Raw genomic sequence first — 13,680 nt, 5'->3', positions numbered from 1 at the left:
GATTTGGTATACGAATGAGAGGTATAGCAAAATTCGCCTCCTCGATTACCAGCGCAGTAGATTGCGCGCTTCTCAGTAACAGCTGGCCTCTGCGAATGACAGCAATTTAGCGTATATTTATAGTTTACGCCTGTGTGGTGCTCGCCCTCCTGGTGTTGTCATCTCTTTCATCATTTCCCTTGATCTTCCCTTTTTTTTACCTTCCCCCTGAGAGGAGTAGCAAGCTAGATATGCCTATCTAGTCAACTTTCTTGCGCCTCCCTTTGTCTGTCTGTCCGTCCGTCCGTGTCCTATACTGTCCCTTTTTGTCCCCAAGTGGTGCGGCACATGCAAACAGATGAGATCTTGAAATCTTTACTTTATTATGTAACAAAAGTGTTGTGGTTTAAACGTAGGGAGTGGAATTTGGAATGAAGTATAGTGAAAATATGAAGAATAAACATCGAGGCGCCAAGCCCAGACGCCAACATTTTCTTCAGATTCACGCAATAAAAGAAAATAAGAAAAAAAAAGAAACGGGAAAGGAAGAACTGGCAATATAGTAAAGCAATGAAAGGGGCTAGTTGGTGAATGTTCATGATTATATTGCGCTTAGTGTTACACTGACGATTTTACTTAAAATTGTCAGTGTACCACTAAGCGCAATACAATCATGAAGAACTGGCATTGGAACTGTCCTCACGGCCTCATTTTTCTCGGCCCCACAGTGTCTGCGCACATTGTGTGCCACGATCTTTGCGAATATTGTGCAAGATGCTCTGGCACTTGAACAAAATGTCTGTTGAAAGCAACATGTCAACAGAAACGATTTCCTGCAACGACCTTTCGTAAGGGGAAGGGCACCCATCTTTCGCAGCTCCAGATCCTGGGCTACAACTGCGACCTCTACGCCAACGTGTCTGAAGCCAGGCAACGAGCACAGGGCCTCGTCGCATTAGCAGTTATCATTAAGGTGAGCACACATGCATTCTCCACTGGGATCGCCACCGTGCACTGAAATATCAGTACTTAAGTGACGCACTGATGCTCCGTACGGCTGGCTGAACTTTAACCGAGCTCTGTGTTTCGACCTTCCACGTATGTTAGTACGCGTGGAGGGCTCCTACGTGAAAGGCCGAACAGTACAAGTTGTACAGGGCATTTGGGTAACGGCGAGGGCAGACGTCAGATGTCGAGTGAACGCTGCCATTGCGGCATGTTATCTTTAATGCGATTACCTTCAGCGTCCTCTTTTCTTACATTCATTCATTCATTCATTCATTCATTCATTCATTCATTCATTCATTCATTCATTCATTTATTTATTGCTGTAGAATACAGACAAAATGAGTAGCGAAGGTAGGCTTCACCTCAATCACTCCACAGTAACACAACACGACAGAAATATCAGTATAGGAGACCTTTTGCATTGCGTATTAAGGAGTTTTAGAAACAGGAGACCCAAATCCCGGGGACGCAATCAGCCAGGCATACAAAAGAACACAAAGAGAGCACAAAAGAGTGTTAAGCCCCTGCAATAGAGTTGTGTTTTCTTTTTTTCTTACTTTTGCGTGCGCCAACCCGCTAGGGTACGCTATTCTAAAACTTCCCATATCTTCATTTGAGTGTGACGCCGAGGCTACTGGCATGCCCACCAACAACAACGTTCTCGGTTTATAGTTGCCAATTCTCAGTACCACTGTGTATACCATCAAGATAGCTTAAATCGTCATCTCACTTTAGCGTCGCTCTGTCATATAGTCGCGTGAAGGGCTTCTTTTCTTTTCTTTTTTTTTTTTCTCGCAAGATCTATGGGAAGCGAGAGCTCAAACACCCTAAACCGCCGTAAACCTGTTGGCATACCGCGTTTTTCGCAAACGTAAGCCGACTCTCGCTCTGCTCGAGATTACTTATGCAATGAATGACTGAGGGTGTCGCCATGTAGGCAGTGTAGCACCGCATTGTGTCCAAAGTTAAGCATATAGCTACCGGAGGGGGAGGGGGGGGAGGAGGGGAGTAAAGCTTTGCACTGTACAGTGAATAGCATTCTCGGGCGCTGCCACTTGGGAACTCGTGAGAAATTCACGCCCGTCGAGCACTGCCGTCATTGTGGCCGTACACAGCGCTTCTTCAATGAATCATCGCGGCCTTGCCACGTAAGTTGCCACGTGCCGCGGTTTCTTGGGAGGGAGGGAAGAACCGTTCGCGGAGATCTGTGAACGCGATCCATACATCACGATCGTAATGAATGGTGGTAGAATTTTCGAAGCGCAGGCTAAAATGAAAAAGCGACGGCGAGTTTGGGTCTATTTAGGTCACGCCACCTCTCGCATATAGAAGAGCGAGAATTCTTCAGCGCGAGGTTTATCTGGATGCGAACGAGAGCTAGTTTTTTTTTTTTTTTTTTCGTTACAAAGACCTTTGATCACTTCCTCTTTTTTTAGTGTTTCTTACAGGGAACAGCCCTCCACTGAAAACCAAAGATGAATGACAAGTTCGGTGAGAAAAATGATCTGAAGCGAGCAGGCAGCGTAAATAAAGAAACAAGGAAATCATCAACGTTCCACTCATGTCGTACCTGCCATAATGTCTCAATGGTTATGGCGTTCTGCTTTTGGGATTGAGGACGTCGGTTCGATTACCGGTAGCGACGGTCACTTTCCAATCGAAACAGAATGCAAAAAAAAAATGCGCTCGTGTACTCAGATTAAGGTGAACGTCAAGAAAACCCAGCTCATTCCGGAGCCCTCCATGCACCAGGCGTTTCTGATATAGGCCTCGTGTTCCTTATGGATCGACCAACTACTGTGGCCATAAATCAGGGCGAAAGAACACAGCCAGCATAATTTTGCCTCCCGGGTAGTGTATTAAGGAGATTCGTAAGAGAAAGGTAAGTGCCAAGGCTGGTATCGCAACTTTCTCTGTTATAAGGCGGGGTAAACACTGCATCGTGCAGCCGTGATGCCCTGCACAAATGGCCCGACGGAGCAGCGAACAGATCGCACGACTCTGTCTGTTCGTCTTTCATAATTTATTATTATTCGCCGATCGCTTCCTATTATTGCATTGGGTAAGCGTCGCACTGCAATCTACAACGCTCAGCCACGTGGCTGAGCGGCCGTGTCGTTCTGCAACGAGTACGAGAGCGTGGGTTCAATCCCCGCGGCGGCCGCATATCGATCAGTTCGGAATGCGAAAACAATCGTCTACGAAGCTTTGAGTGCACCTAAATTTTTTTAAAGGAAGTTATGCGCATCCAACGCATATGTTGGAATCTATGTGAAGCGGAGATTTCGTGAGCGGTGATGCCTATTTGATGCTGCACCAAGATTGGTTTGGATTGGTTTGGTCTGATTAGTTTTATGGCAATCGTAGTCAGACAAATGCCCGTTCTTGCGGATTGCCCAAGAAGGGGCACGCATTCAGTGGACTGACTGACTGAATTAAAGAAAATAAAGTAAATCAAAGAATCCGTGAAATATAATTCGTCATTCCATTAACAGATCGGTGTTCTTTAGAGAAGCGTGTGAGCCGACATTATATGTACAGCTCTTATTCTGAAAGCAATTTTTTAGTTACGCAGAGCAAAGGTTTGCATATTTGGTCAGCACACAAGCGTTCTATAAGTCACTTCGCGGGTACTTTCATATATTTGTGGATATAAATACCTTTGTATTTATGCCAACAAATATACCCGACGAAATAGAGCTCAACCCAGCAGCAAGGCAGGCACGCCAAACCGGAAAAAAAAAAAGGCAGGGAAAGCTTCGCTTTAAAAAAGACAAACAAACTCGAAGGTTAATCCGGAGACCTCCACTTCGCTTTCTCGCTTGGCCCCATGCATGGCTTTCGCACCGTAAACATTATCAATCATATTCAGTACTCCCTATACTAATGTACTCTAAATTTTCGCGGTACACTTTTTTCTTATGAATAGATTGTGCTTCTCTATATATATCTTTAAGAAGAAGGTTTACCACAGGAGCTCCAATCTGCATACGCGCGAACGAAGAAACTGTTTTGTTTGTCATCGATTGTACCGAATTTGACAAGGTTTGTTGTACGTACAAAGGAAGAATTAATCTACCGGCTGCAGGAAGCGGAGTATCTGTTTAGAACGTTTATTTTGGAAAAGTTGATGCATGTTACAACATTAAAGGGATACTGACACAAACAGTCTTGTAGCCAGCATTTTTTTTTTTTCTGGCTTTATCGGATAGATGTTGACCCGTAGCTACAGCGTCCTCCTAAAGTTCCTCCAAAAACGCAATCACCTATTATATCCCCTTTTAAGGTGACCAAATTAAAATACGTGCCAAATGGAGTGCGACTTCCTGGCGTGGTGTTTGTTTACAAGCCATACTTTCATATCGTAAAAATCGGAGGAATACTGTTCGCAAACCGCTGGTCCAGTGGTCGCGATCCACACAATGACCGTGTCTCGCCGAAATCTCGACGCTGGCCGAATGGACCATTCTTACCTCCTTCGCCCTGCACTTCTCCGCAATCCACACGGGATAAATAAGCTTGGTTACTTGTTGTCGTTGTTGTTGTTGCTGCTGTTGTTGCTGGGTGGGGTAAGGTTAGGTTAGGTTGCTTGCTGTCGCTTCTGTCAGAACGCGCAGCGCCATTCGTCCTTCTCACATTTTCTCACATCGTTTGAAGCTTTCGTTAAGGAGACCGCAGTGCAGCTTCGGCTACTGCACCGATCCACGGATGAGTGATATCCTAATATTGCCACGTAACACCCTCCACCCCGAATTGCCGTGACGTACAGAGGTTGCTCTTGAAAATAAAGCCTACGTCAATATGTTTGGCGTCCTTTCTGATCTCGTCACAACAAAACGGCTTAAATTTTTTTTTCTTGTTTTGTTGCACGTTCGAGGAGAAATTGAGGCTTACACTGAGTCGATTGCGGAGTCGGCGGATACCCTACAGGCGTATCTCCGTTTTGTGTCAAGGGCGCAGACATGCGAGAGCTTTGCCGCCCCTGCCCGCGACGCCTGTGCGCATACGTCAGTTGCGCGAGAAAAATCTAGGGACTGCGCCTAGGTACACGCTTTACTCCGTTCGTCCTTAGCCGACTGCGCGAGAACCGACGCTTATACAGCGACCTATACAGAGTCAGTGATAGCAAAGCATACAATACAACATTGTTCTGCGGCCGCTTTACTGCAGACCAATGTATATTATCATCATCAGCAGCAGCATCTTAGAAAACGCAGCACGTAACTCACAGTGGGTAATATGTCAATAATCGGGTGGTTTGAATGCACTGATAATTTCAAGAACAAATAAAGAACTACAAAAGACAACTGGGAACGAATGACGTCCCGTGTAGCAGCGCCGTCGCCGCTTTGGCGCCAGTGAGAGGCGCGTTTGGTTCGGACGCAGTCGGCCGTTTATATTCCCTCGTTCCACCCGTTGGGTTGCTGTTTTAATCAACATTACCCAATTAATAAGTGCGAAGTCGCAGGCGTCGCCTCCATGCCGTGGTAAAGAAAACTATATTTGCATATTTTTACATGCGTTGTGAGTCTGTTGTACGATGGACACGGTAGCCCCGAAGAAGACAACGAACAGGCCCTTGCTATACATCTGTGCTGAGCCACTCCGCGTGCCAATCATCGAAGCGACGGGTGCTCTCACAGCGGTCTTCTAAGGCGGTTGTCCTTGTGCTACGCTTCAAGCTTCACTGACTGCTTGCCCCCTCGAGGACTTTGCCTCTGTGTCACAGTTCGGGCCTTCAAAGTTCCATTGAACTGTTGACCTCTCCCTGCGAGTTGTAGTGAGGGTCCTGGTGACACCGAGCGCCAGCAATCAAAGACTTCTACCGCGACGAGAAGGAATGCGACGCGGGTGACGTCAGCCCCCACCCCGAATCGTCCTCCCAACGATGGGTGCATTTAAGGCATAACCTGTCCATTGGTAGAAAAGAGAGTCGCCGCCAGCCGCGCCCTCGGTCTGGTGTGCTCTTGCCGCTACATGTACGCTATTTTATGCTTTATCTGTACATACCGTATAAAGCTGTTTGGTTCCTCTTCGTCTGCTCCAAGAGTCTGTCTCTCGTTCTCCACCCCGAACCCGAAGTCGCAACAGCTCCCAGTTACGCTGTTCAGCCCTGCAATTGCTCTCGTAAATATAGCTTGTAGATAGTCTTCAGTATAATTACTGTTTTATTAGCGCAGTATCTTTGTACAAGTGCGCACCATCACCAGAAATAACCAAGAAAGTGCGCCCAATCACCACTTCTGGTTAAGGCCGATCGCACTGGCAATAAAGGACGTGGCACTTTCTTTCAATCTGCTTACACAGGATATATTAGAAAAACTGTCTACGGTTGTTCGTAGTTACGTTTAGTCACGGAGCTCGTCTCTACGTTTCCCGCGAGCACTGCTGCTTCGCCCGGCGCAAGACAGAATGAAAGCAGTATTTTTAAAGCCGAGTCGCTTTATTACAACGTAGAATCGTCTGTGCTGCAACGTTATGTGCAAAGTGATAAACAAAGAAGAAGAAAATTGAAAAAGAAAAACGTCGTGTTACATACCAGGTCATGAAGCTGGTGTTGAGTTACCGGGATTGTTTGTCAAGTAACCAAGCTGCAAGCTTCTCGTGACGTTTGCACTTTGCTACGACAAAAGGAGCTGTGGTTGAGCCTGGAAAACAAACAATTAAAAAATACGTAAGCGAAACAACTTGACAAACAGCGAAATGAAAACACGTTAATAACGGCCAATCCGGAGGCAATTCTAAACGAACCGTGCGTCATGTAATTCAACGTAAGAAACATCTAGATGTTTATCTCATCCGCATGAAAGAAAGAGAAAACTGTGCTTGACCGGTACAGCCAAGGAAGAATTGGAAAACATCGTAAAACGACTAAATTTTATGTCCGAGACGTAGTGAACATACAGCTACAAGAGAAAGAAATATTATCGTGCAAGTTTCTTGCTGAGTCGGATAAAAGTAGCAACTTCGACACACGATTCAAACACACCGCGCTTTCTTGCTAATGATTATAACGTGGCGCTAATGTAAAGGCTGGAATACACCGAGCCATCACTCAAGTCGCAGGCATTCAGCTCAATAAGTTGCTGACGACGTTTGTGTGGTGCAAGCAGCTGCTTTCAAGCTGCCCTGCGTGATTCGAAGAGCCATTTTTGGCCACAGGTGCATTTCTTACGAGCTTTGGGGTTAACGACCAGCAAATGGAGGCTGAACGACAAAAGTATCTCGGGGTATCTGTCACAACACATATAACATCGCTTCCCAGGACCAAAATGGAATGCTGTAGCGTCAGACCTCTGATAAATTATTGACTCAAGCGAAATATTGCTTTATTGTTTGAAAGTGTCTTTCACTCGCTGCAGCGAAATATTGTTAACGGCGCGCATTGTTGGGCGAGTTTGCACGTACTGGGCTAAGTAACAACGAGTGCAAAATAGAATGAGCTAGAATACACAGGACAGTAGGCGCACGCGCTCACTGTTCACTTTTCATTCGGAAGAACACGTGACAATAACCAAAGTTTCCTCTGTAATGAAACATCTTTCTATAATATATGATGCTAGGAAGGTGAATTCGAGGAAGGAATTTCAGAGGGCAGGTCGACGTCTATCAGCGCAAAGCACAGCTGCGCTCTTCTCTGGCCTCAAACTTATTTATTTATTTGCAATAACTCAAGGACCCTGTGCACAGGGTACTGCGTACAGGCCACATGGTCTTTCAGGTTCCACTGCTCGAACAGCGCTAAGAAATTCTTGATACCAGTGACAGACAGGGAGAGGGGGCACAATTTATTGAGTAGACGCAGAGAAGTCGACTTGAGATAACACACTTTCATAGCCTGTCACTTTGCTAAGAGTGAATGAAAGACCAGAAAAAGGAGGGCCTCGAAGAGCGATGAAGAGATTAGATAGTAGGATGCGAATACATGTACGTTCGTATCCGTAAGAGCCGTTCGCAGCCTCGAAGCTAAAGAAGAGAGTCTTGATGCATCGCTTCGCTTCGGCCTAAGGCGCAGTAACACTTTTTCGCACAATGACTTATTGTTGATTTGCGATAACATAAGTGTCAGTGCCTGTCGTTCACAGTGTTATTGACGACAAGCAACAAGTACGTTCTTCATTGTCAGTGACAGTCAGGTTTCGGGAAAAGATACGAGCGCTTCAGTACGTCGTTGGCCGCATTTGTAATTTGTGTTTTTACGAAGGCCTCGCCGTAAAGCGTTAATTTATGTGGGTGTCTTTGCGAACAGCAGGTGCTTTTGTGATCTGTGTGCATGCGTGCGCGCGTGTGCGTGTGTGTGTGCGTGCGAGTGCATGTGTGCGAGTGTGTGTGTGTGTGATGTCAATCATTGCCATAGCGGATGAACAGTTAAGCTGGCGGCCGCACGCTGACACAGTCAATCAATCAGGCACCAGTGCCTGATATTCCTCTAATATTTTGGCCCTCATCAAGTCAGCCTTTTAATTCCCTTTCCTTTTCTTTTTGCATTCACTTTTGCAGGAAAGCGGCTGAAGTGATACGCATTCTCACAACACTTATTCACGCGTGTATCTCTCTCCTTTTCTTTCGTTTGCAGCTACGAGACTCCGCCAACGTAGAACTTCGGCTTCTCACCAGCCAACTGCTGCACCTGGCCTTCAAAGGTGAGAGTGCGTGACAGCGGACGCGAAACGATTACCCTGGTAGAAATTTTTAAATTATCAATCATTGCTTCTGTTTTATTTCGTTAGGTTAATTTATTTTATCTCAAAAGTCTTTATGGCTTTCTTCTCGTTTCTACATTTATTTATTGTTTCTTTCACCCGCGCCCTGATGTGCAAATCTTTATTTCGGTTACACTCTTAACGAAAACGTATGTAAAACCGCCTGCTTCTTGGCCGTGTAGTAGGCATGATCCAGTGTTTGGAAACGAGAACAAGACTTTTGCCACCGGTTTCAGTGGGAGAGCTTTTTTGTACGGGTCTCTACGAGCGAGGCAACGTATCGTGTTTTTTTGCACAGAGCCCCGTATGTAGACCAGAATTTTCCAGCACACGTACAGTGCTCAACGATGATTGAAACGCGATATACGGAATACGTGGCTGCCGGCACTTCTTTGGGCCAGTGGTGGGCCGGTGCGGACACCAAACTAGTGTATGTATTTGCGTCCCACGAAAGCGAAAACCGTCGTGACGCATTGTGACTGCATTCGGCCCCTTGGCAATCACCCAGCGCTCGGCCACGGCGCATGAAAGCGCCGGCCGGCCGCCTGGCGGAAAGGGTATCGCGTTTCAATCGCCGAGCATGCTGTGCGTTGCAGCGACCTTTCCTTCTTTTTTTTTCCGGGGACTGCGGGAGACTGGCAAAAGAAATGACCACGATAGAATAGCAGGTCAGTCTGTACTGATCGCATGCTTGCGACCCGGTTTCCCTCGTCGTAGCTTAGTCTTCGGCTGTCCCTTCGTCAAACCCGCGGCCACCTGCGCTGGTCGCACGCACAAATGGCGAGTGACGCCAAAATTTGGTGAGCTCGCTCTATGCGCGCATGCGAGAGCGAAACATTCCGGGCCTGTATTCACAAAAAAGAAAGAGCTCTTATGCTACTTTTGTTCGTAAGAGAAATTTTCAGCCAACCCCGACACTGGTCCTTTATATTAGCGGAGGCGCGGTTGGCCTACAGCCAAGAGGTCTTATGAATGAGAAGCTTTGTGAATTCGGCCCCTGCAGTCATCTGGCCTGTGTGGCTTTACCTCGGCAAAAAAGCCGCACCTTTATTGATGAAAGGAATGAAGCCCGCTTTTACGTTAAGTCCACTTATGTATAAGCAGCTATTGATTGTTTCGCGGTCGATACTATGTGCGGAGCCTTTTGCTGGTTGTTTGTCGTAAGGTGGACGCGAATTCAGAAGCGCCGCTCTTTCAGTCCTAACCTTCCCTAGTGCGGAGCGCCCTAAGTAAACGTTCATTAAACTGAGAAGAAACACAAAATCAGTTTAGATCAATTAGGTATTCATTCAAAACTCGATTTCTTGTTAATTTCGCGGTAAGATGTTTATTATTAGAATAAATAAAGATTTAAAAATACAGTTTTCTTTTTCTTTCTTTAATTTCATTCCGAAGTATCAGCGCCGGTACGTCGGTGTGACGTCACGAATTTCAAAGTAATTATTTTCTTTTTGTGTTTGGGCTCTCCTCGTTTAGTAAAAGTTCTTGAATCTTGGTAAGTTTAGTCGTCGGGCCTTTTAGAAAATATTTTAGTGTATATTAGGGATGAACATATGACTAGGCTCGAGCGTACATTGCCAAAAGGCATGACGTCATGTCGAGTTGGTGCGGGAGCTTCAAGGCGCGGCGCGAAGTATGTGCACCCGTCTTTTGTTTTTGCGTTGATTCTGGCCTACCGAGCCCCTTCTTACCGGCAACAATTATTTTTTCGGCATTCTATAAGGGTGACTTACTAACACAGATCAAATATTTTTCCCCTCTTTTGTGTTTCTCAAACAATAGTGGTGAAAGATTCCACATCACATTACAAAAGTCAAAGAGCTTTTTTTTTCTTTGCATTTCGCGTTTTCCATCGACACCAATATACTTTAGAAGCAGCAAGAGGGCAATAAAAAGGGAAAAAAGAAAATTTAAAACATAAGTGAAGCATAGACTAATTCTAGCTCCAAATTCAGACAGGACGTCACGAAACGTAACATTTCGATTTGCGTGCAAAATCTTCAAAAGCTCCCCCACCCGCCTATACACTTACACACCTTTCGTTTTTTTTTTCTCATGTTTACACTAGTTCAAGCACACGGTGCTGAACACAAATCTTCTTGGCAAGTACGAGTGAATGAGGTCTGAGCTCTCATTCCAGAAGGGATCCCTGCTTCCAGTTGCAATGGTGTGTTTTCTTTCATATTGAACAGCCGCGTACGAGCACGATCATTTTAGACTGCGAAGTACCTCGTGTCGCCAAGCACACACACTCGGCCAGCTAACCAGTGCAGCGGCCGCCTGTAAGCAGCCTGTCCACTTCCAAACGATTCCATACGGTCCCAACAATGCGTGGTTTTGACAACTTGGACGCTCGCCTGTGCAGTAATAGAGTTAAACCTCTTTATTGACCGTTAGTTCAAACACCCAATGACATTTAAACAAGTGGGAGAAGGAAATTGAAGAAACGGAGATAGAAAGAAAAAGATACGTTCGCACTGTTAAATGTTTGCGCGGAACGTCGTATTTGATCACACATGCCAGTACGCTACAATATACACAGTAGCGCCGCGTTCATGCCTGAAAACAACAAGGTACATTTTCTGTATTTCACAACTCCAACGGCGCACAGCCTTAATTTGAATCGCAGTGCGCCCAAACCGCAGTGCGGAACAGAGAACACCAGGCACTGGCTGCTTCCTGCTGGCCAACCTCTATGAGTTTGGACCCACAAATTGCGTGCGGCCTTGCCTGTCACCAAATCGACTGATCTACGGGGCACACCATTGGTGAACGGCAGGCGACGCTGTCGTGCGGCTTCCTAATTTTGTTTCTTGCCGTTTGTTGGCCAACTGGGTGAAAACGGCTAATATAGGCAGAAGGACCGGGTCTTTTCCTCGTGGAGAACAAACAAAAAGAAATAAAGAAAACCACTTTCTAGGAGGACAACACAAAGCCTAAACTGTGGGTCGTGCTCTGGATCAAGCGCGTGCTCCGCATAGGTCTTTCGGTACAGCTCGGGGAAAGTCGTAATATCAGTTGCCGGACGTTCGCGCATCGAATTCCCATTGCGCAAAACCGAGTGCGCTCTCCACCCCTCTTTACCGACTCCACACTTTTTTTTTTTTTGACCCAGAGTCATGGCGTCTCTTGCCACATCTGCGGGCACCACTTATTGGTGCCGCGGGTTCGTCGCGAACGAGTTGGCGTCTGCGCAGCAAGCGCTGTATGCCCAAGTGTAGAGAATGCAACTCTCACCCCTCCCTCCCTCTCCCGAGACCTTGGTGTTGGTCCGGCGTTCATTCGGTGGCGCGGTGCGAACCACGTGTTGAGCGGGCGAGGTGCTTCTTCCAGCGGCGATGGGCAATCCTCGTAATTGGGCTCCGATCCATCGGCGGCTAATGAGGCCTCCTCCTAATCGGTCGCGCGGGATGCCTTTCGGGAACCGAGCGCCTATCGATGAGAGTGGACGGCAGCCGGATATGCTAGCGGCGGTGGCGGCTGCCACAGCAGCGCCACGAGCTGGGTGGCGAGTCGGTCCCTTCGTCGGAACGATGTGAAGCCACGATTTTCTTTCTCTTTTTCTTTTCTCGTCAGATGCTCGTTAGATGCCTTCTTGCAGCGTTTCCTTGCTTCCCTTTTGTTTTGTTTTTTGTTTTCATCCTCATTTCTCGCATTTCCCCATAAAGCTTCGGGCTCCGACCTCCAGCAGTAGCTCGTCTCGGAGGAACGCAAAGAGATGGATGCTTCGCGTACGGATCACGATGCACCAGTCTCCTGCTGCAGCGTCAGTGCTGTCCCAATTAAGAGAACGCACGTGGATGTCGAGTGCTTCTGAGAGTGGACTCCATTCCGTCTATGAGGAGACGGGGAAGGGGGGCGGGAGGAGGGGGGGGGGGGGAGTGGCGAGCAAGTTTGCCAGTGAACATAGCGCTGACCTTCCAGAGTTCCATTGCGCGAAAAAAGAAAGCTAATAAGATGAGCGGAAATGGGCGGGAGATAAGGCAACTTCCGAGATTATGTCCAAGTTTTGTCGTCTTGATCTTCTGATGCACTTGCGGCTGTTAATAGGTTCCCGCTCAGACTCGGCTACTAAAGCTGCGCTTAGGCACGAAGTCCAGTGCCATCTGAACTAATACGCACCCGGGCTTTAATGGTGATGCGTTCGTTCTGTTTCGTACGAGCGCGTACGTGCTCGTGTTTCCAAGGAAAGTTTGGCAACGAGCACTGAGCGTAGGTTGCAGGACAGGGACGAAAACGTGAACACATCTGCGCAGCTGGAAGAGCAAACGTTAATTTCCTGTAGCCATTCATGGTCTTTGCTCCGGCTTCTTTACGTACTTTGCTGCGTACACCTCTAAACAGAGACCAAATCTTAAATTACAAGCTTATGTGTGCGTTCTGCGTCTATATAACAGACTTTCAATAATGCTAATTAGACGCCTGCGCGTTCATTTGATTGAAAGGGAGCTATATGCCCCAAAGCAACACAATGGCCTATGAGATATGCCGTGGTGTAGGGATCCGGATTAACTGTAGTGTTATGGGGGAACCTTCAGCGTTAACCTAAACCAAACCGCCACTAATATAACAGAATGTTAAGTAACAACGCAGTTCATTATTGCTCGTCGACCTCTTGAAATTCTGCAGGAGTACTCACGCTTATTCAGAGGAGACAGTCTGTAGAGACGCGGATTACGAGAAGAAGATTTGCCAACTAATAAAAAAGCATGTTGGAGTGCTTACAGAACAGAATTAGTTTACTCTCGCACTAGTGTACTGAATACCGACCCCAGTCGCCATCTGTCTCCGTGGCCAGCACTGGACCTGCGGATTTGATGAAGGAGCAGCTGCCGTACAACGCCCTAACGAGTGAACTCGGGCGGCAAGTATGCGATAGGAACAGGCCGAGTGCTATGTGGGGCCGTTCGTTACGACCACACTGTAGTTTCAACGGTTCCCGCAGTCCCCAACGATAGATGACTGTCATCTACAATAGTTGCAAAGTCTG

At 47.0% G+C, this 13,680-nt stretch overlaps 1 protein-coding gene across 2 annotated transcripts in view; it reads left to right on the top strand.

The window, feature by feature from the left end:
- Positions 1 to 13,680, top strand: part of LOC126536939 (carbonic anhydrase-related protein 10-like) — a 122,328-nt gene that overhangs the window by 99,963 nt on the left and 8,685 nt on the right. For both annotated transcript variants that reach the window (XM_050184010.3, XM_050184009.3), the window contains exons 5-6: positions 857 to 952; positions 8,564 to 8,630. In XM_050184010.3, coding sequence (XP_050039967.1) covers positions 857 to 952; positions 8,564 to 8,630 — 163 coding nt within the window. The remainder of the gene's footprint in view (positions 1 to 856; positions 953 to 8,563; positions 8,631 to 13,680) is intronic.

Source organism: Dermacentor andersoni, chromosome 4 (assembly GCF_023375885.2).
Source record: "Dermacentor andersoni chromosome 4, qqDerAnde1_hic_scaffold, whole genome shotgun sequence".
Lineage (NCBI taxonomy): Eukaryota > Metazoa > Arthropoda > Arachnida > Ixodida > Ixodidae > Dermacentor > Dermacentor andersoni.
The sequence above is the reverse complement of the archived record's forward strand: the minus strand, read 5'-3'. Positions and strand labels throughout refer to the sequence as shown.